The sequence below is a fragment of the Mauremys mutica genome, chromosome 26 (genome assembly GCF_020497125.1).
Source record: "Mauremys mutica isolate MM-2020 ecotype Southern chromosome 26, ASM2049712v1, whole genome shotgun sequence".
Lineage (NCBI taxonomy): Eukaryota > Metazoa > Chordata > Testudines > Geoemydidae > Mauremys > Mauremys mutica.
The window spans coordinates 16,287,432-16,311,404 of record NC_059097.1 but is presented as its reverse complement, the minus strand read 5'-3'; the positions used below and the strand labels follow the sequence as shown (position 1 = coordinate 16,311,404).

At 48.4% G+C, this 23,973-nt stretch overlaps 1 protein-coding gene across 1 annotated transcript; it reads right to left on the bottom strand.

Annotated features, from left to right (window-relative positions):
• Positions 1-14,507: 14,507 nt before the first annotated feature.
• LOC123356608 lies at positions 14,508-21,567 on the bottom strand. The gene is made up of 2 exons (XM_044999969.1): positions 21,529-21,567; positions 14,508-16,051 (listed from the first exon to the last, which is right to left on the bottom strand). Exon 2 carries the CDS (start codon positions 16,018-16,020, stop codon positions 14,749-14,751), a length of 1,272 nt encoding a protein of 423 aa, XP_044855904.1. The 5' UTR covers positions 16,021-16,051; positions 21,529-21,567; the 3' UTR covers positions 14,508-14,748.
• Positions 21,568-23,973: the final 2,406 nt, after the last annotated feature.

Sequence of the window (23,973 nt, the reverse complement as noted above, 5' to 3'; positions counted from 1 at the left end):
AGATACTATGACCCTTTTGCAGCCACTCCCGACACTGCAGGGGAAAGATCAATGTATGCTTTTCCTGTGTGGCCTACAGCACGTGGCTGCTAAGCGCGGGGCTTTGTTATGCAAAGTATAAGTAAACCATTAAGAACAGTAACTATTCGCTAATTGCCCTAATTAGATGCAGCACTTCAGTAACGAGATTACCCTGAGGCGTGTCTCTCGAGTGCAGAAAGAAAGGATGTTAAGGGAAGCACTTCACCGACCGGGACCCTACGCGGCCATGCTGGTAGAGGCGATGGTTCCCCTGTATCTGAGGATGTCGTGGCGTGGAAGAGTGAGCTTCACCGGAGGACCAAATAAGGCACCTCTTCCTCGAAACCTCCTGCGGAGGGTATTTGAGGAACTGTTTGAAGCATTTGTGGAATTGTCCATGGAGGACTATTGTTCCATCCCAATCTGTGTAGACCTACTGTTCGTTTAGTTTCCCTTTAAAAACTTTTAGATATAGTATTTATAGATAGAATTTATATTTTTGGTATACATGTTTTCGAGCAAATAAATATTTTCTTGTTTATACGACTTACCGCCTGATCCTTCCCCTGACTCTGAGTCCGGGTTCACGGCCGGTGAGGGTTGGTAGGGGATCTCTGTGAGGGTGAGGAACAGATCCTGGCTGTCAGGGAAAGTGGCATTGTGTTCGCTGTCGCCTGCGCCTTCCTCCACGGACCCTTCGTCGTCTTGCCCATCGGCGAACATCGAGTAGGAACTGTCCTGGCTCACTATGCCATCCACTGAGTCCACGGTCACTGGTGGGACAGTGGTGGCAGACCCACCGAGAATGGCATGCAGTGCCTCGTAGAAGCGGCATGTCTGGGGCTGTGCTCCGGAGCGTCCGTTTGCCGCTCTGACTTTTTGATAGCCTTGCCTCAGGTCCTTGACTTTCACGCGGCACTGCATCGCATCCCGGCTGTATCCTTTCTGTGTCATGGCTTGGGAGACCTTCTCGAAGGTCTTTGCATTACGCTTGTTGGAGCGCAGCTCCAACAGCACAGACTCCTCGCCCCACACAGCGATCAGATCCTGGACTTCCCGGTCTGTCCATGCTGGGGATCTCTTTCTATTCTTGCATTGGGCTGACTCCTCTGCTGGAGAGCTCTGCATCGTTGCAGGTGCCGCGGAGCTCGCCCCGATGTCAAAGCAAGAAATGAGATTCTAACTGTCCAGACAGGAAAAGGATTTCAAATTTTCCCGGGTCGTTTCCTGTGTGGCTGCTCAGAGCATCCAAGCTCGGACTGCTGTCCAGAGCGTCAAAAGAGTGGTGCAGTGTGGGATAGCTCCCGGAGCTACTAAGTTCGATTAGCATCCACACCTAGCCTAATTCGAGCTAGCAAGTGCGAATTTAGCGTTACTCCACCTGTCGGGGTGGAGTACCAAATTCGAAATAAGGAGCCCCCTAGTTCGAATTAAATGGCTTCCTGGTGTGGACGGTTGAGCGATTAGTTCGAATTAACGCTGCTAAATTCGATTTAAGATCCTAGTGTAGACCAGGCCTTAGTTGTAATATGAATTTGTCTCTTTTCATCTTCCAGCCATTGGGTCTTGTTATGCCTTTCTCTGCTCGATTCAAGAGCCCTTTAATACCCAATCTTTTCTCTCCATTAAGGCACTTCAACACTTCAGTGAAGTCACCTTTCAATCTTCTTTTGATAAGCTAAACAGGTTGAGCTCTTTCAATATCTCACTAGAAGGCATTTTTCTCCAGCCCTCAGAACATTTGGTGGCTCTTTGCTGCCCCAGCTCCAATTTCACAACATCTTTTTCAAATGAGGACACCAAAACTGGAGGCAGTATTCCAGTATCAGTCTCACTGATGCCGTGTCACCTCCTGTGATGTTATTGACATAATCTGTAACCGTATAGATCACCGTTGCGACAACTGTTCTATATTTGCAGCCAATATTGTAGAAAGGTTGTCGTGTAAGGGGTCTATGGAGAGGTTCTGATTGGCTGATTATAATGATGCTATCTCTAGATGTGTATCATTTTTATAGTTGACGTTATGATTATAGGCTCTATGCTGCCCGTATTTCAAACTTGTGCTCTGCTTCCAGGGAACACCCCAGCCAGACAAGTTGGTGTCAGTTCTGCCTAGAACGAACACTCCTTGAGTGGGGTGATCCACAGGGAGTAGCTCAAACCTCCAAAGTGCCTGGCCAGGGGCAGGACATTGGCACAGCGAGGGAGGGGTGTGGCAGTCACATCACAAAGGCCTTTTGCAGGACCTGAGACTATTGGTCAAAGGTGGTTGGGAGGTGGTGACCTCACAGAGAGATGCTGACATCAGCCAGGCAGGACAGGGGCGAGGGGCCAGGGAAACCTCAGAGACCCCTGTGGCTTTGCTCCAGCAAGTCTCCTTCTCCAGGTCTCTCTCTGAGGACTGAGAGAGTATTCGGGTTCACGGACGTGAGCACCAGGAGGAACCTCTTTCGAGTTTTCTCCTTCCCTTTGAGTGATTTTACTAGAAAACAGCCGTCCCTGTTTAGAAGGTAAGAGCCTCCTTGAGGTTCAGTCTGATCCATCTGGTGAGAGTTGAATTCTAGGCATGGAAAACACGAGCTTAAGGAGGCCGAATTTTATTTGATCCCCACCAGTGACCTGGGCCATCCTTTGGGCTCTCTGGTGAGAACCCTCAGCCTCCCTTCCTCAGTCTCTACCCTGATTGGCTGAGCAGGGGGTTATTGACAGGGAGGAGACTCAGATCCTTGTTGGTCTCTTTTAAGACCAAGGAAATAAGTCAGAACCAGTTCTATGTTTGACGAATTTTGCTGCTTCTCTGCATTAATTGTCTCTAAGCAGTTCATGATTCTCTCTAACATTGCAGTTCTCCTCAAATACTTGCTGAATAATTCCTGTGCACTGTTGTTGGTCTGGAGCTCATCTGAGAGCACTTTATTCAGGTCATTCAATGTCTGAAATTCAAGATCCGATGGTTAGTTTGAAAATCAGGGCTCTTGGGTCCTGTTCCCAACTCTGCCACTGACTGGCCGTGTGACCTCAGACAAGTCAATTCTCCTTTCTCAGCCTTAGCTTCTCCCTCTTTCAAGTAGGGATAATAATGATCTGCTCCTACCTACCTCACAGGGGGTGGAGGATGGGGATCCATTGGAGAGTGTCACTAGGAGCAGTGCATAATATGAGGTGTCCTATCACGTTTACTCAGAGCAGATTATGACATAATAGAATAGCTGAAACAGTCTATTTGATTTGTATTTTTTTATTTTGAAATTGTTAAGAGCAGCAACGACTTAGCTCAGACTGAAGCATCTTATCTAATGTTTGAGATCAAAGTGTTTCCTCTTTGTGTGCGACGAGACAATCTAACACACTGTGACAAACAGGAGATGCTTTTGTTTTGCAACAAAATCTTTTTGCAAAGAACTTTCATCCCACTTGTTATGATTTCGAGAAACAAACTGGTTTAGTCTGAATGGGATTTTCTGACAGAAATGGTTTAAATGAAATTTCGCCCCATTTCAATTCCTGGGCTCCATCCCTTCCTCTGGAGTTTTTTTGTCCGTTAGAACAGGAGTCGGAATTGATGGCTTCTGTTGCTGGCTCTGCCACTGCCTTGCTGTGTAGGCCCTTGGGTAGGTCACTTCCCTTCTCTGGACCTCAGGCTCCTCCCCATCTGCCCAATGGGAACAGGGACAATTCTCGAGCTCTGGGCAGTCGTGAGCCTGAGTGAGATAAGGGGCGATAAAGCCCTCTGTGAAGGAGAAAGGGGAGTTTCATGGTGTTTAGCACCAAGGAATTCTAAAGTTTGCTAAAATGTCTAGTCTGTGGAAACAAGAAATGGTCGGGCCCAAACTTTTTAACCACTGCCTTTTCTAAAGCCCATTCAGGGATGTGAGTCTCTGTCTTTTTGGTACCTGGGGTTCTTTGCCAGCAGGAGAGAAGAGGTTCCTGCCTCCATTTTTGTGGCCTTAACAAACCAGGTGTTGTGCCCCAGTTCTCGTCTGAGATCCCTGAAAAAGAACATCTTCCCATCCATGAACAAGACAGGACCTATCTTTCAAAGGGGAACAAAGAGACCCCTGGGACTTACAGAGTAGCTAGCCTCACTTCCATAGCTGGAGAGATCCTGGAATACATTCTTAAACACTCAGTTTGTCAGCAGCACCTACAGGATAATTTGGTTCTTAGGACGAGTGAGCATGGATTTGTCAAGAACAAATCATCCCAAACCCAGCCTCTTTCCTTCTTTGGCAGGGTTCCAGGCCTAGTTGAGGTGGGTAAACAGTAGATGGGATCTATCTTGGGGTTACTAAGGCTTTTGACACAGTCCCGCAGGACATTCTCACAAGCAAACAAGGGAAATGCGGTCTAGATGTAATCAGTGTCATGTGGGTGCAGAGCTGGTTGAAAGCACAGACTCCAAGGGCCCTTCTCCATGTGTGGCTGTCCAATGGAGAGGGTGCACCTAGTGGGTCTGGCAGGGATCAGTCCGGGGTCCGGTACTATTCAATAGTTTCATGAATGATTTGGAAAATGGAGTGGAGATCATGCTTCTAAAATGTGCAACTGACACCAAGCACTTTGGAGCACAGGACTGGAATTCAAAACACCCTTAACAAATTGGAGACTTGGTCTTCTTGAGCCAAACCCCATGGCTGGGCCCCTCTCTATAGACTGGGCTGAAGTGAAACCCCAGAGCCAGACACTCCTCCTCCTGGGCAGTGCGCTCCGACCTTGAATGGTCAGATGCTGCTTAGCGCTGTCAGAGCAGCTTTGGCTGGGGGATTCTCCCAGCACTTTCCAATAGCGGGAAGGTACGAAATCCCCATTTGCCTGCTGGGGACGGAGCCCTAGAGGGGGGAGCAACTTGCCCAGAGTCCCACCGGAAAAGGAAAACAACCAGCAGTGGAACCGATAGGGGTGTCAGGATCCCAGAGGCATTGTCACCCCCACACTAGGACGGTGTTCTGCACCCCCTGCTGCTGGCTGAATTTCTCCGTCCCTTGGCAATAAGACAGTCTAGAACCCCAACCAGGGTTATTGTATCTGCTACCCAAGATCCATAAACCTGGAAATCCTGGATGCCCCATCATCTCAGGCATTGGCACCCTGACAGCAGGATTGTCTGGCTATGTAGACACTCCATCATCATTCCACACAACGATGGACTACAAGCCGTCAGGAACAGAATCCCCGATAATGTCACAGCAAACCTGGAGGCTGAACTTTGTGACTTTGTCCTCACCCATAACTATTTCACATTTGGGGACAATGTTTACCTTCAAGTCAGCGGCACTGCTATGGGTACTCACATGGCCCCACGGTATGCCAACGTTTTTATGGCTGACTTAGAACAACGCTTCCTCAGCTCTCGTCCCCTAATGCCCCTACTCTACTTGTGCTACACTGATGACATCTTCATCATCTGGTCCCATGGAAAAGAAAACCCTTGAGGAATTCCACCATGATTTCAACAATTTCCATCCCACCTACAACCTCTGCCTGGACCAGTCCACACAAGAGATCCACTTCCTGGACACTACTGTGCTAATAAGTGATGGTCACATAAACACCACCCTATACCGGAAACATACTGAACGCTATACTTACCTACATGTCTCCAGCTTTCACCCAGACCATATCACACAATCCATTGTCTACAGCCAAGCTCTAAGATACAACCGCATTTGCTCCAACCCCTCAGACAGAGACAAACACCTACAAGATCTCTATCAAGCGTTCTTACAACTACAATACCCACCTGCTGAAGTGAAGAAGCAGATTGACAGAACCAGAAGAGTACCCAGAAGTCACCTACTATAGGACAGGCCCAACAAAGAAAGTAACAGAACCCCACTAGCCGTCACCTTCAGCCCCCAACTAAAACCTCTCCAGTGCATCATCAAGGATCTACAACCCGTCCTGAAGGACAATCCCTCACTCTCACAGATCTTGGGAGACAGGCCAGTCCTTGCTTACTGACAGCTCCCCAACCTGAAGCAAATACTTACCAGCAACCACACAACAAAAACACTAACCCAGGAACCCATCCTTGCAACAAAGCCCATTGCCAACTCTGTCCACATATCTACTCAGGGGACACCATCATAGGACCTAATCACATCAGCCATGCCATCAGGGGCTCATTCACCTGCACATCTACCAATGTGATATGTGCCATCATGTGCCAGCAATGCCTCTCTGCCATGTACATTGGCCAAACCAGAGAGTCTCTACATAAAAGAATAAATAGACACAAATCAGACATCAGGAATTATAACATTCAAACACAGCCAGAGAACACTTCAATCTCCCTGGTCACTCGATTACAGACCTAAAAGTCGCAATATTACAACAAAAAACCTTCAACAACAGACTCCCACGAGAGATGCTGAATTGAAATTAATTTGCAAACTGGACACCATTAAATTAGGCTTGAATAAAGACTGGGAGTGGGTGGGTCATTACACAAAGTAAAACTATTTCCCCATGTTTATTTGTCCCCCTACTGTTACTCACACCTTCTTGTCAACTGTTGGAAATGGGCCATCCTGATTATCACTACAAGTTTTTTTCTCCTGCTGATTATAGTATGGATGGCAACACCCATTTTTTCATGTTCTCTGTGTATATATATATATCTTCCTGCTGTATTTTCCACTGTATGCATCTGATGAAGTGGATTTTAGCCCACGAAAGCTTATGCTCAAATAAGTTTGTTAGTCTCTAAGGTGCCACAAGTACTCCTCATTATTTTTGCAGATAAATTAATGGAGGTTAAGTCCATTAATGGCTATTAGGCAGCCTGGGTAAGGAATGGTATCCCAAGCCTCTGTTCGTCAGAGGATGGAGATGGATGACAGGAGAGAGATCACTTGATCATTACCTGTTAGGTTCACTCCCTCTGGGGCACCTGGCATTGGCCACTGTTGGCAGATAGGATATGAGGTTGGATGGATCTTTGGTCTGACCCAGTCTGGCCATTCTTCTGTTCTTATGAAGGGAGGGGTAGAGCCTTGCAACAGAGTTTCTGTAGTGTAGTGGTTATCACGTTTGCCTAACACACAAAAGGTCCCTGGTTCAGACCCAGGCAGAAACATGAGGTCTTAATTTTTCCCAGCTCCTAGTGGCCTATCCCTGCTGTTGTAGGAGCAGCAGTGATTTCTATGCTCAATAGGTCTGTTATACTTCCCCCATTCCCATTTTTGTCTCCTCTCCCTCTCTGAATGCCTGTGAAGTGGCTTTCCCCCTCCCCCTCCCGCTCCCTCCTGCAATGCTTGTGGGATGAATGGGCTGGTTGAACAGCTGGAAGATCAGAAAAGCTCCTAGATAGACAAGGTGTCTGGGACTCTCATTAGGCAGCACTCACACACCCAGAGCATGGACACTGCCCAAGGTGGAGTGTGACCCACCAGATGCAGCCAAGTCATCTCCAATCACAGGCCATGAGGAGCAGGTCCTTAAAAGGGGAAGGGGCCCTGTGTTCAGGAGTCACTCACAAGCTTGTACCTCCAGTGAATGCCCTTCGCCCCGACCACCTGGCCAGTGGTTCGCTGCGTTACATTCCATCGCGCCTCGGGAAGACTTACCTTCATTGCACCATCCATCGTGGCGCTGGGGGACACTTACCTTGCAGAATCCAGTGCCTGCCTCTTGGCTTCCCAGGGATGGCTACTTGCAGCCCAGGAGAAGAAGGATGGTTCTGGTGAAAGGAAGACAAGCAAAGCACTGGGAGGAAATTTGGGTGTGGGCTCTGCGCTGGGGGTGGGGGTGGGTGCAGGAGGGGGTGGTGCAGCTCCCAAAGTGACCGGTACACAAAACCCTCTGGCAGCAGCTCCTAGATGAGTGGGGCCAGGGGATCTCCATGTGCTGCTGTCTGCAGGTGCTGCCCCCAGAGCTCCCATTGGCTACAGTTCCTGGCCAATGGGAGCTGCAGAGTTGGTGCTCGGGGCAGGGGCAGCACGTGGTGACACTCCCCCCACCCCAGGGGATGCTGGGACATGCCAGCCACTTCTGGGAGCGGCACGGTGGGACGGAGGTAGAGTGGGCATGGAGCCACCTTAGTGCTGCCGGCACATCTCTGCACACCCGTTGGGGGAGGGGAGCAGAGGGCCTCCATGTGCTGCCTGGGGTAGGGGCAGAGCACGGAGCTGCCTCCCCTCCTGGGTCTATTACAGGAGTGGGTGGGTGGGGTCTTTTGGCCTGCAAGGTGCAGCAGGTCAGACAAGATGATCACACTGGTCCCTTCTGACCTTAAAGGCTCTGAGTCTAAAAGGGAGAGGGAAGTAAAGGAAATTTTAAAAAAAAAGTAAACCAAGCATTGTAATACCAGGATGACTCCAACTGCTCATTATATAGTCCCATCCCTTTCTTCCTCCACTGGGTGTTTAATGACCTGTTGGGATTTGGGACACTGATTCTCTCATTCCATTGATAAACTGATATAACATGACTGAAATTAAACCAATTCCCAGTGGAGGAATCATCACATCATTGCATTGGCTGGGAATCAAACCCAGGTTAACTGCTCAGAAGGCAGCTATGTTCACACTATACCACCAATACATCTGGGGAAAGTCTCTGATTTTTCACACTTGGTGTTTGGTCACCTTACTTCTCAGCATGAGGCAAATGTCTCTGTGGTCTCTGCCATTCATCGTGGGGAGTTTCCCCACTGATAACAGTTCTTGCTGGGTTGGGGATGGGAGAGAGAAGAAGCGTTTATTCTGTTTCATTCCTCTCCATTTTCTGTTCCCCCCCATCCCTTCAAGGGTTCTCCCTTCCATTTCAGACTGTGCAGTGACACCCTCCCCGCACCCAGGACTCTCGAGCCTCTGGAGCAGCACGATCCCATGAGATCCTCAGTGACCAAGGGTCTTTTCCAACTTCCAGGAGGCCCCAGCTTGAGTCTAAAGGAAGCTCTGTTCCTTCCTGGGGATCCTCTCTCCCTTCATGGAGATCAAGGTCATGAAGCCTCTGCCTTGCCTCCTGGGTCTGAATTAATGTCCCATTTCCCATGATCTGCTCGAAAGAAACAAATGTTTCTAACCCAGGTGAGCAGCGTTAATTCAGCTGGAATCCTTCACCCACATTCCTTAGGAGATACAGACTCTCTGTGACACAGACTGACTGGGGTTCATTTTTGCATGTCCCCAATGGGAAGGAAAGACACTGAGGGGGAAGGAAGAAGATGGACAGAAGGAGTCAAATGGGGCTAGACCAGAATAGGACATTTTCTGCCTGTTAAAATGTACTAGACTCTAATTGCTTAAAACAAAACAAAAACCCACCAGCTTCTGTTTGAACCATCAGCTTTTCACAGAGCAGCCAAAGTGGTGAAGCACAGACACACATAACCACCTACAGCCCAAGTTTGTCTAAGAAGCACCTATAGTGGCTCATGCAGGAGGAAATACAGCTGTGGGTGTGTGTTCAAGCCTCATCCAGAGCGTTGGTTTTCATTAGCCACGGAGCTTCCCCCACTCGCTTTGCCCAATTCACATGGAAAGTGCCATAGGAGGGTGATGAGAGTAAATTCTAAACTCTGAAATGTGGAGGTTGGCCCAGAGATTGGGATAAGGGGTTTGAAGAGAAAAAGCTCTAAGAGTATAAAACCAGACAGTCTCCAGGGGCAGGTCCGGTACAACGCCTCAACAGGGAGCCATTCGGGGGAGGGGATTTCACTTCCTCTGTTCAATGTCCTGAGAGGTATTTGAAGGTGAAGATAACGCCATGGCTAACAGGTGACTGGCATGTCCTGGGTTAAAGAAAGGAAGTGACCTGGGTTAACAGAAGATTTGCGTTACCGTCACTGTCTGACCCCCCTTCAGTGCGGAGCAGGTGTGTACGTTGCTGTGTGGAATGCACAGACTCCTGCAGAGCAGGGGCAGCTGTTTCCATGGCAGAGAGCCTGGCACTTAGGAGACTTTCTTGAGTTGCTGTTTTGAAGCAATTCAATAAAATAACGGTGGAGCTACACTGTCCAGTCCAAAATTTCAGCCCCCCCTGGTGCAAAAACACTATTTTAGGATCTAAACAGGAGGCTTTCAGTGCTAGGACACCTGACCCGAGAGCTCAGAGGGGGTGTAAGAGCTGCTGACTCTGAGGGTCCCAGGCTAAATCCACTTACCGGGGGAAGTGTTTTGATTTATTTGATTGATAATGAGCACCAGCTACCAGGGGAGAAGCCCTGGGAGTCGCTGCCACTCCAGCTGCGGCCCCCTCCCCCCTCCCGAATTTTGCCTAGGGCGCCCGAAACCCTGGCGCCGCTCCTGGCTGTTCTTATGTTCTAACTGCTGTTATGAAAGAGACGATCTTTCAGGCTACACAGAACTGAAGAAGGGTGCTGGGTTATCTCCACAGCTTGTCTCTTTCACCAACAGAGGTTGGTCCTCTACAAGCTCTTACCCTCACCCGCCTTGTCTCTCTTGAATAGCGTAGCTGAAGTCGAAGTATCTTAGATCGATTTACCTCTCGTCCTCACAGCGCAGGATCAACGTCTGCGGCTCCCCCTGTCAACTCCGCTACCACCGCTCGCACTGGTGGAGTTCTGGAGTCGACAGGAGCACTTTCGGGGATCGATATATCATGTCTAGATGAGATGCGATATAACGATCCACAAGAAATCAATCGCTACCTGCCGATACAGCGGGTAGTCTAGATGTACCCACAAAGCGAAGAACACATGTTCCATGATTTCATAGGGCAGAGTTTTATGCAATAGGGAACTTTCCCTGTGTGAATTTGACAGGTGGATCAACATAGAAACACATTGTGACCCTTCTCAGGGAGCTGAGGGCTGTGAGTCTCTTGTTGCCACCTATAATAATAATAATAATAATTAGAGATATACCAATCTCCTAGAATGGGAAGGGACCTTAAAAGGTCACTGAGTCCAGCCCCCTGCCTTCACTAGCAGGACCAATTGTTGCCCCAGATCCCTATGTAGCCCCCTCAAGGATTGAACTCACAACCCTGGGTTTAACAGGCCAATGCTCAAACCACTGAGCTATCCCTCCCCCTGACCTACCACTAGGAAGAGGGAGTTTTCCATTTGGATGTTAGTGACCAAACTCACCAGCCTGCTGGAACTCAAGCACCCTCCTCTGAGCTACAGCAGCCACCCTAACCTCTGCGTTCCTTCAATGTCTCCCCCTCTGGCGTCCAGCCCGGATCATCAGATACTCGGTGAAATCCCAGATCCTCTCTTCCCCAAGTATCTCAGGTTACTAGTTTTACTGTGGACCATTGCTACTGTATCTCACACAGCACCTGAGTACAGTTATCAAACAAGCAAAAAATGTATTTAACAACGGATAGAGATTTAAACAAACATGAGTGATGGAAACCAACTGTTACCACTAAACAAAGGCAGAAAGTGATAGAATAGAAAGGCCAGCACAAAAAACAGAGAGAGGAACAATAAGATACTAAAAGGACAATGGTTGGAACTCTCCATTTCTCTCAGTCTTTGGATTGATGGGTACTAGAGCTGTAGCAACAGTTGAGGAACCAGGGTAAATTAAATCAAATTAACTTTTCAAGATTAGCCATCATTTCCTGTATGACTAACAAAACACAAAACTACGAGAACTTTCAGTTTTCCAAAATAATTCAGATTATCACAGTCTCTTACTCTTTAACCAATAACTTCACCTATCATTTCATTTTAATTGGTAACAATAACATATTCAAAGATCACAAATTCTTGTCATATATGTTAGCTTTATTTTAATCCCCATTGCCAACAACTGAACCCTTGTTCTTATTGTGGTTTGTCCCAACGTAGGTCCCAACCACTTCTGTGAGTTCATATATCTCAAGATCTTCTGACATATGCGTTGGTAGAAGGGGTCTTCTATGTCGGAATGTTTGCATCGTGGAGAAAAATACCTCTCTTTTCACACTTTTTAATCTTTCAAAGTAGGAGGTAGAGAAGTAATGTAAATGCATAAAACAAGAGAAACCTCTCTGGTCTACACTAAAGACATTTATCGGGATAACTATATTGCTTAGGGGTGTGAAAAATCCACACAGCTGAGCAACGTAGTTACACAGCCCTAACCCCCTGTGTAGATAGTGCTACATGAGCGGGAGAGCTTCTCCTGCCAACATAGCCACCACCGCTTGCGGGGGCTGGACTAATCAAGTCTGATGGGAAAAATCTCTCCCACTGGCTTGGAGCATCTGTTATAGCAGTGCTACAGCAGCACAGCTACATTGGTGCAGCTGTGCCAACATCAGCTTAATTGTGTAGCCACAGCGTCAGACACAAAACCATAGAATCAGGACTCAACATGTGTGTATCCGGAAGTCTGAAACTGGAGGCTGACAAATTCATTGCCTCATTGGTTACCACCATTTCTACAGCCTGAAAGTCCTTGTTACCCAACCAGGCAGCCAGTTTGGGATCCACAGGGAAGGACTGTCCTATGAAGCACTCTCTCTTTGCATCAAAATAGTGAAGGATGACTGTTCTCAATCTAACCCTGGCATACTTTGGAAGTGTAATCAGTGACACTGAACTAGGAAGTGGAATTGTACAAACAATTTTCCTTGGGTCACCATAGCTTCCTTTACTGGGGTGGAAACCAAGAACTGGGTGTGGACTCTTTCAACTTCAGCTCTTTCTAAATCCTTGGTCTTGGATAGGGTAAATTTACAGTTCTCTGAAGTAGAATCCTTTACAAAACCACTTAAAATCTCAGCAGTGTTAATGAGGAATGGCTTCCTGAAACATGCCCAGCTTTTCTTTAATTCGGTGGCACAGGTTCCAGGGAAGGGACTGGATACAGGCCTGGATCAGAATCTTCGTTAGTTACCAGAGCTGGAGATTCTATTAAAAAATTGCTATTTTTCTGAAGCTATTAAATTTTCAACACTGGTTTCATTTTATACACATCTTTAGCACCTACAAACGATAAATTCAACAAAACCTCCACTTCCATTTCCTCAACATCTGTGTCATGAAGGGCTGCATTTCCCATAGCATAGGATTAACTAGGAGAGATCTTCTGTAGGGCCTGGGTTACAAATTCTTTGGGAACCAAACACACGGGTATTTTGCCTAGTTCAAAACCACTTACCATCGAATTCTCTTCCCAGATCATCGGAGACAATATTGCCTTAAACAACTAAAATACACTGTGATCAGATGCACTTCCTTCAGTTAGTTGGGGTTCTGCTGTTGTTCACCATTTCTAAGTGGAGATTTTAAATCACTGCTGTTTCTTTGTTAGCCTGGCCAGTAAATTAGAGAGTTCTCTCCCGTTGATAGAACTGCACTTCAGCTTTCTCCATGTCATCATGGAGGGATGGGGAAAAAGCAAAGCTGAAATCATAAATGAGGACTTTAGCAAAGGGTCATTGTCTTAAATTCTTCAATAAATCTGAGCTACATCCTACCAAACTGAACTAATATCCAATTGGGTGACCAAACAGCCTTCAGGAAAGATAGAAACCCACATCACAGAGAGAGAATACATTACAAAGAAAGTGTCAAGTGAAATTCCAGAGCAGGTTACATCTGATTATTCAGAATCGGGACAAGAGATTCTCCCACCACACTGTCCTCTGATCCATTCAAACCTGCTTCCCTGATACCTGTCTCAATAGTCAGTTATGTTATTTACAACATTTTTAGTATCCTAGCATTCCCATAATGAGGGAAAAACAGCCCTCTTGCCAGAAGTGGCTTTACAATAGATGGAACCTGGAATTTAAACTCTAAATGATCACACTGTATTTGGGATCCATTTGAATTCCCCTCCCAGGTCTTTGACACTTTCATCTCCAGTCATAGCGACTCTGATATAGGATTAAAGAAGTCAAAACATCATCTGCAAGCACAGACAACGGAGAATGCTTCATCACATGACACTTATGAAGTGGATGGATAGAATGTGATGAAGATAAACTCTGCCTGGCTCAGGAAAAAGGTAAGAGTTCTGCAGTGAAGGGGAAGGAGGGAATCTCTGAGTCACCTCATCTCCTTCCAGCGTCACAGAAGCTGTAATTATACTTTTTTCCTGCCCCTGTTCCTCTTCATTTACATATAATTTGAAAAATTCCCAATGTAACTGCTCTTCAGCACAACCCAGAGCAACGTGAGAACAATTGGCAAGGATACAATCTGTATCATTGGTGACTAACAATAACTTTGCAATAGGAGGAATGGTATAAACGTGACGCTCCCTGGTGTCGCATCGCAGACGGACCTGGACAGATGCTCAACAGTCAGTATGATTGGATAGCAAGAGTCAATTTATTTCTCTCCAGCATACATCTTTATACACTTGAAGCAGGCAAGCAAGCAATTGCTAATTGGTTAACAAAATACACATAAGCACTGCTACAACTTCATAGGATAACATTATCCTAAACAGCCTTCTAAATTTATTATCCTATTATGCCTGCTAGAGGGAAGTTAGCCAAGGCCAACTTCTCAAAACAAAACTCACAACCTAATTAACCCAACCTGAAAACCTAAACATCTCAGGCTTCCCACACTACCTCCTAAAAACCTAAACATCTTAGCTTCCCACACTACCAACTGCCAAGCTAGCAAAACATATTCCAACACCTCCCCCCTTAACTCAAAATCAAAACAAAAAAAAATTAGCAAAACAAATCCAGCTCATAATATCAAACTACAAGCTACACAAGCCAAAGCAAAGGGCAAATTAAAAACACCAGCTGTCTAACTAAACCGTAACAAAGTCTTCCGCAGTGCCCTGCTCTCACCTATCACATTCTCCCTCCAGGTAATGCAAGTGGCCCAAGGGGCCAGGAGGGTCCTGCCAAGGTGCGTGCCACACAGCAACAGCGGCGGGCACACCCATAACAAAAATATAAAAGGCAGGCAACAAAAATACAAAGCATGCCTAACATTAACCCCTGTAACAAATGTGCAGCCCAGCCACGTAGCGACGACAGCCATGACCACAACCAGAAATCTCCCTGGTGCTGGCGGATGCCCTCCGCTAGATGGCGCAAACGATCCAGATCTGCTTCGATGGCCGCGCTTGCATCTGTAATATTGAAGCAGCACATACCCACAAAATCAGAACAGGGATGACCGTGTCGCAGCAATAAATAATCAATGGCTAAGCGGTTTTGCAACACTCCTCGGCGAACTTCTCCCATCTCCTGGGTTAACAAGGCAAGAACAGTGGAGGTCAAATTCAAGGCCTTCGCCACAGTACAGGCAAGGTGTGCAACGGCATGGTAATTATGCACCACCAAACCAGGGAGGCCCACCAGGGTGAAAGTAAGGGCTGCTGCCTCTCGTTCTGAAAACAATGTAACATCTGCCTTACAGGTAGGGCTCAAGGGGATACTCTCCCGCCGTTGGCGAGGCCCTTTCACTATGGGATGGGGAAACAACAAAGGGGCCACACGGCCAATAGCACAGGGGCCACCTGAACTATTAGCTGGAACATAAGTAAAGGCTGTGCGGCCGCATAACAAAAACCATCCCAGGGGGAGCTTCATATGTCCATAGGCAAAGGATACATCCCTCTTATGGCGACAAACAAGCTCCATATTATCATGATTAACAGCTACATGCTTAGCATTAACAAAATTCATACACGTAATAGCAGCTGTCACATTAGCCAAACGAAACGAATACATGCTGGCATCTAACTTATCTAAAGTGGCTCCAGGGCCCAAAGCATACAACTCTGCATAAGGTATATCCCTGGGGATACGAAACAACCAAGTGTGCTGCTGCAGCACCTCCAATTCAGTACACACACCCACAAAGCAGGTTTCCATAAGGGCTCCCACTGCAGGAACATGGGGCAGGCAGAAGGCCGTTGTATTTATGGCACTCTGCGCCAAAGTCAGCCAGGCATTCACTGGGGGTATAAGATCATACGGGGCGCCTCCCCTCACAAGGAGCGCCAAAACAAGCAACAAAGCAAAACCAGGCGAGGCTGACTCTCCGCATCCAGCAGAATAGGAGCCCAGGCCAGGATCACGAAGGCTTGTGGGACGCATTGACAGACGGGCCATGCTGCACTGCCCGGAGCGCACGTCTCCAAACCTATGGGCAACAAAAGGGTACACAACAATTAATATGCAATCACACAGAATCAAAAAGGGCGGACAAAAATCCTGGCATGGCCAGCGAGCAATCGTTCTCCAGGGGCTCTGGCTCCTCGGCGTCTGGGCGCGTCTCGTGTGGCTCTTCCGAATCTGTCTGTTGTTGCGCCCGAGGTTGCAGCCAAGGTCGGACCCATTTCGCCGGTATCCACCTAGGACCTGCGTCAGTGGCAACACAAGCATAACCCCTCCCCCACGTTAGCAAGTCAACTGGTCCTTTCCAAACTTGCTGCTGATAATCAAACCATTTAACCGAGGGTCGTGGGCTTGTACCCTGCTCGTCCCCGGTTATCCCGCCAACATGTTTAATCGCGGGGGGTACTTGGCTGTCTTTCCCAGGCTGTAGCCAATTGAGCACATAAAGAGCTTTCAGCAACCGAGCGGCAGGCGTCTTGTCCAAAGCGTCTGCCCTTTCACTCCGAATGCCCCCCTTCTGTCTCAAAAGAAGCGCCTTTAAGGACGCGTGGGCACGCTCAATAATAGCTTGTCCAGTAGAATTGCCAGGAACACCGGTAGAGTGCTGCACACCCCATTGTGAAAGAAACTGGGCAGTGCGATGCGAAACATAACCTCCGCCATTATCAGTCTTAATGAGCGCAGGAACTCCCATAACAGCAAAACAGGCTTGCCAATGCTTAATCACATCGCGGGAGCTGGTAGAGGTTAATGCTGTTGCCCAAATAAAACCAGAAAAGGTATCAATGGTAACATGAAGATTGCGCAAGGTGCCAAACTCAGCAAACGTGGTAACATCAGACTGCCAAATTTGAAGGGACAAAAGGCCACGGGGATTAACACCAGAAACAAGGGGCAACACATATTGTTGACAGTCAGGGCAGGAGGCCACAATAGCGCGGGCATCGGTAATAGAAATCGCAAACTGCCGTGCCAAAGCACGAGCAGACTGGTGAAAAAATTCATGAGAAACCCGTGCCTGAGCAAAGGAGTTTGGAACTTGGGCAGCGCCAACCAAATGGTCAATCAGGGCATTGCCTTCGGCAAGACCATCCTGCAGTCCCGAATGGCTCCTAATATGCATAACAAAATAAGGGCACCGGCGAGCATTCAGCAAATGCCAAAGCTGAAAAAGAGCAGTCCACAAAACGGAATTCGTGACTCGGCCCAACAGGGACCGTTCCAAACGACGAAGCACACCCACAGCATACAGGGAATCACTAACAATGTTCAATGGAGTATCGGGCCACTTTTCAAAGGTTCGAACAATAGCACGAAGCTCCAAAACCTGCAAGGAGCCATCAGCAAGAACAAACTCGTGGTGCCAGCGGTCGTCAGCAAACCAAAGAAGTCCCGCACGCTGAGCACTACCGCTGGCGTCTGTAAAAACGGTAAGGCCACCAACAGGACTGGATCGTAACATCAGAGCTTTCTCCAAGGGCAGCATAGTGGCAAAAAACCGATGTGGGGGAAAATGGCTACTAAACTGACCGGCATAATCCATGGTGGCAAGTACAAAGGAAAGGTGAGTAACAAGCAACTGAGTCACGGTAGCATCATCAAAGGGCAAATAAATCATGCGCGGATCCATGCCCGCAATGGCCAACAAACGCTGTCGGGCCACTCGAATGAGATGAGCGACTGCATCAAGTCGCGTGGTCACAGTTGTAGCATAATGCGAAGGCGGAAAAACCCACTCAATGCCCACAAGTGGATCTAAAAGGGCTTCATGCCACTGAAAAAGTAAGGCCGTCAGGGAAATATCCGTAGAAAAAATGGCCAAACAAACAGGTAAATCCGGATAAATGCGTCCGGAGTACCGTGTGGCCAACTTATTTGCAATGGTTTGCAGGGCAACATGATGTTCAGCTTGAAGAGAGCGAGGCTCATCCGGGGCACGACCACCCTTGAGCAATGAAATAAAGGGTGCAAGATCCTCATTTGTAATACCACAGAGACCGCGAATCCACTGCAGGTCACCCACAAAACGTTGCACATCATGTAAATTACGAATATCCAATTGAATGGTTAAGTTCTGTGGCCGCACAATCGAATCGGTTATCTCCATGCCAAGATACCGATACGGGGCTTGCTGTTGAATCTTTTCTGGGGCAATGACCAAACCAGCCTTTTGCAACACAGAATCAATCTCAGCAATGGCTGCTTCCATGGGAAGGTGGGCACTGGTAAACAACAGATCATCCATGTAATGATAAATAATCCAGTCAGGATGTGCCGCTCGCAGGGGCGCTATGGCCCAAGCAACATACAACTGACAAATGGTAGGAGAATTTTTCATACCTTGTGGCAGAACAGTCCATTGATACCGTTTGACAGGTTCAGCCTTATTGACAGAAGGCACGGAAAAGGCAAACTTCTCTCGGTCCGCAGGATGTAAAGCAATGGTAAAAAAGCAATCCTTAAGATCAATAACAAGCAAGGGCCATCCATGCGGGAGCATAGTAGGTGTGGGCAGCCCAGGTTGGAGGGCGCCCATGTCCTTCATCACAGCATTAACAGCTCGCAGATCTTGTAACAAACGCCAACGCCCAGATTTTTTGGGTATGGTAAAAATAGGAGTATTCCAGGGGCTAAGGGAAGGTTCAAAATGACCCTTAGCCAGTTGTTCCTGCACAAGTTCATGTACTCGGGCGAGCTTGTCTTTGTGCAGCGGCCACTGAGCGACCCAGACCGGTGTGGTGGTTGTCCATTCCAGCTGTAGGATCGGCCGCCCCTCAATGGCCGCTAGGCAAAAGGTGAATTCTGCAGCACAACGCCCCACTGACTTAAACAATCTCGACCTAACAGCCAGATCGGAGCCTGCATCACGTAAGGACGAACCTTCGCGCTCGTGGCCGGATCTTCCACATCAACAATGGTAATAAAATCCACACTAATGCGAGTCAACTGAGTCCCGCCAATCCCGCTCACAGGCGTGGCGGCATCCCGCAAAGGCCAAGACTCCGGCCAAGATCGAGAGGGGATTATAGTCACATCGGCCCCCGTGTCCAAGAGGGCTTCATGAACAATCTGTCGCCCATCGGACCCCTGGAGGCGAACAGTTCGAATGGGCTTACGCGGAGTAACTTCCATGGCAAAGGCAATTTGGGGAGGTCCGGTAGATCCAAACCCCCGAGACCCACGGTCAATCTGGGTCGTCCTGGGCACACATCCCTTAAAAGGTATCAACTGAGCCAAACGTGTGCCAGCAGTAATGGTTATAGGGGGACAAAGGGCACGTACCATAATTCCAATATTTCCCGTATAGTCAGCATCAATAAGGCCAGGCAAAACGAAAATACCTTGTTTTGATGTTGACGAGCGGCCGATCAAAAGGGCACTCAGTCCAAATCCTAAGGGGCCGTCAGTATTAGAAGGAAGAACATGAACTTTGTCATCCTCTATGACTGTGTCTGTCGCTGTGGCCACATCCACTCCGGCACTGCCACGGGTTGCTCCGGTGAGGCGTTCCAGGCAGCCGGATTGGTGGCTGGAGGCATTTGTGTCGTCGCGCTCCTCCGAGGGGCGCTCTGCGGTCCGTTTCCCGGCAGCAGTGTTCCATCCTTTCTGCGGCGCGACCAACACTCAAAGGCGCGATGGCCAAACTTATCACATCGTGAACAAGCGCCGGTAGCGGCTTTCGGCGACACATCAGGGGGTCGCTGTCCACTTTGCACAGGGCAGTTCCGCCGGATATGTCCGGGCTTTCCACAACCAAAACAGAGGCCGCTTGACCGGGCTGGCCTTCTGGCCCCTCGCTTCCGCCCGATCAGAGGTTGCAATGCAACGGCCAGTGCAGTGGCATGTGCCTTAGCATGAATTGTAGCTTTATCCGTTTCTTCAAACATAGTAGCCCTGTTACACGCCTCAATCATTTCCATCAGGGTCGCAGTTTTTGGCAAGGTGGCTAGTATGCGGCGGCAAGTGGAGTTTGCATTCTGGGTGGCCAGATCAAGTCCAACTGCGGTTCTGGCCTCCGGCGTCAGATTGGGGGATCTATCAATAGCCTCTCGGAGGCGATCCAAAAAGGTGGCATAAGGTTCCAACGGGCCTTGTGTAATTTTAGCATATGGAGGGGCCGGCTTCCCCATCTGTGGCACCGCTTTAAGGGCAGCCAGAGCCAATTCCTGTGATTGCTGCAGGATTCGGGGGTCAAGGCGGGCTTGCAGATGCGGGTCAACAAATCGGCCGGTCCCCAAAAACATATCAACGGTGGCTACACGCCGAACATCATCATCCGGTAAATCCAAATTGCGAACAAGGGCCAAATCAATTCTTTTAGCCCAATCATCTTTCCACAAAAGTCTCTGGGTAGGCGTAAGAAGCATATCAGCTAGCTTAATCGCATCATATGGACACATTGCCTGTGCGGTAAACACCTGTTCAATTATAGATTGTACATACGGATTATCTAGTCCATAAGCCATAATCGATTTCTGCGCCTCACGAATCAACTTCCAATCCAAAGGAGCCCACTGCCGACGATTAGGATGTTGAGGGTCTGGTGTGAGCACTGGAAAAGCCTCAGGTGTCAAACCTTCAAGGATGGCTTCTTTTAAAACTCCATGCCAGCGCCGCACCGGATCCGGAGGGTCCCCAGTTGAAGGGTCCCCAGGGCCAGGCGGGGCGGAAGGGTTAGTCGGGTGAAAACACTCGTGAAGATGCGAACGCGATGATCCAGGTGGAAAACCTTGCATTTGATCCAACTTATTATAAATGTCTTGTAGCTGTTGGCCCTGGCGCTCCATCTCCTTATAAAAGGCGTCAGACTGAGTAAATTGGGTAAACGTAGTCAAATCAGGGTATCTCTGCAATGTCTGTAATGGCACATGTTCCGGCCGAGCCTCCTCTGCTTCCCCGCAATCGTGACACCCCCAGACCCCGTGGACACGGCATGGCTTTGTGGGGGGTGCAGACGGCGAAGCTATCTCCATAGGCTCGGGCGTATCGGGGGGTAACGGAACCGTAGCAGGATCAATCACATCGGGGCCAAGGGCCACATTGGAGGGTAGTGGGTCCATAACAGAGGCAAAATCATCCAGGTCGGGAGCCAAAGGTATCACCGTGGGCTCGCCGCCGAAAAACTCCCGGGCTCCAACCGGCAACACAGAAGGCACTTCGGGCGGTGGGTGGAAAATCTCAGAAACAGCCGCCTGCACTCCTGCTTCGGCCGCGAGAGTCTCCACTATCTTCTTCGTTTTGTCCCATACTGGGCTCAAGGAGAAGGCTTCCTTATCGCCCTGAGCCACCGACTTCCAAAGCTCGGAGCCTAGCCGCTCCCAAACAGTTGTATCAAAGATTGTACTCGGCTTAACGAAAAGTCCCCTTTTCTGTCCCCACCGTAGCAGGCGGGATAACGTGTCAGAGGGGAGCTTTTCTCCCTGCCGTTCCGCGATGCGTATCAAATATTCATGCACCGTTTTTTCTTCCGCTGATGCAGCGGACCCCATGTTAGCCGCTCACCTCTGAGCTCAGATGCGCCTCTCCTTTGGACGCCCGGGGCCGGCCCTTCTCCAGCACTCCCCGCCGCGGCTCGTCCGCCTGGGTCAGGCCACCGACACTATCAGCATTCGATTCGAATCACGTCGGGGTCACCATTTGTCGCATCGCAGACGGACCTGGACAGATGCTCAACAGTCAGTATGATTGGATAGCAAGAGTCAATTTATTTCTCTCCAGCATACATCTTTATACACTTGAAGCAGGCAAGCAAGCAATTGCTAATTGGTTAACAAAATACACATAAGCACTGCTACAACTTCATAGGATAACATTATCCTAAACAGCCTTCTAAATTTATTATCCTATTATGCCTGCTAGAGGGAAGTTAGCCAAGGCCAACTTCTCAAAACAAAACTCACAACCTAATTAACCCAACCTGAAAACCTAAACATCTCAGGCTTCCCACACTACCTCCTAAAAACCTAAACATCTTAGCTTCCCACACTACCAACTGCCAAGCTAGCAAAACATATTCCAACACCCTGGTTCCTCATAGGAAGGGCACACTCCAATTACTTGTGGGACAATAGAAAGGACAAATAGATCCATCTCAAAAGAGGGCGAACTGCAAAAGGCAAAAATGGGCCACTCATCTGGACAAGCTGAGGGATAATGGTTCTGCACACAGTTCAAAGAGTTTTAAAAGTTACTATGTGGGAATCAGGAAAAGTATTAAAGAAAAGAAAGTCTTGATAGCCCTAGAGATTTTTACAACGTTTATCTCCCTCGCAGATTCTCTGATGGCTAACATGGGTTGAGCTGCGATTGAAGGTTTTCCCACACTCACAGCATTCATAGGGCCTCTCCCCTGTGTGGATTCTCTGATGGGTAATAAGGTTTGAGCAGTGATTGAAGGTTTTCCCGCACTCACTGCATTCATAGGGCCTGTCCCCTGTGTGGATTCTCTGATGAGCAGAAAGGGCTGATCTTTGAGTGAAGGTTTTCCCACACTCACTGCATACATAGGGCCTCTCCCCTGTGTGGGTTGTTTGATGACTAATAAGGTGCGAGCTGCGATTGAAGGTTTTCCCACACTCACGGCATTCATAGGGTCTTTCCCCCGTGTGGATCCTCTGATGTCTAGAAAGATCTGATCTGTAAGTGAAGCTTTTCCCACACTCACGGCATTCATAGGGCCTCTCCCCTGTGTGCATTCTCTGATGTCTAGAAAGGCCTGATCTGTAAGTGAAGCTTTTCCCACACTCACGGCATTCATAGGGCCTCTCCCCTGTGTGGATTCTCTGATGTTGAGAAAGGTCTGAGCTGCTAGTGAAGCATTTTCCACATTCACTGCATTCATAGGGCCTCTCTCCTCTGTGGATTGTTTGATGCCTAATAAGGTTAGAACTGCGATTGAAGGTTTTCCCACACTCACGGCATTCAAAGGGCCTCTCTCCTGTGTGGATTCTCTGATGAACAGAAAGGTCTGATCTGTAAGTGAAAATTTTCCCACACTCAGTGCATGTACTTTTTCTCTTTCGCCTAAGGATTTCCTGTTGTGTTGTGGTTTCCATGAGGACCTTCTGAGTTCCCCAACAGGAAATAAATTTACCCAATTTCTCCCCAGGCTGGTTTCCTTGCTCTCTTTCTGGTCTGTGCTGAATCTCCCAGGATTTTCCCTGCTCATGACTCCTGGACACATTCCTTTTCGATCTTTGCGATAATGCTCTGTATTTATCCACTTGCTCAACATTTTCCTGCTGAGAATTCTGCTCCTCTTTCTCACGGACAATTGCATTACCTGCTGTGATAGAGACAGAAACCTCAAACAGGGATGGAAAGGGGAAGACCAAACAAAAACAAGTGCTGAAGACAGGTCAAATAAAAATCAGGAGCTGAACTCCCCCAAACTCTTCCGCCAGATAGGAGAGGGATGAATTCAGCCTTCACATCCCATCCAAATACGCAGGGGGAAGGGAGGAAGCTACTGCCTGGTGTCTGCTAGGGTCTATAGGAAGCCATGAGCTATATTTACCCTGAGGATACGACCCCTGTTAGGGACAATAATGAACCGAGAGACCTCCCAAGGGCTTTGTTGGGCATCCCAGATGTTTCCTTCAGGCACTTACAGATTCTGAGTTGGTTTAATGTTTCCTCACCTGTGCAGGGAGCTCTCAGGATCTCTCTTTCCTCTGAACCCCGGAGGTCTGGGACCCATGGCTCTTCCCCTTGTTCCAGCTGGGAGATCACATCAGGCTGGGTAACAGGAAACCCTGCTCAGATGAAAGAAAACACAGGAGTTCAGTTGATTTCATAAGACTTTGTCATAAAAAACATTCTATTAATTTAACTTGAGCGCTTAGTGTGACCTGGTGGGCCAGAGGCAGTTCTCACTGAGAATGCCAAGATCAGGGCAGGCTGAAAAAGGGATCACCCACGCGGGTTATCAAGAAGCTGAAAAAAGAA

Coding starts and splice junctions, on each gene's coding strand:
- LOC123356608 (XM_044999969.1), bottom strand. CDS start 16,020: ATGGCCCGTCTGTCAATGCGTCCCACAAGCCTTCGTGATCCTGGCCTG.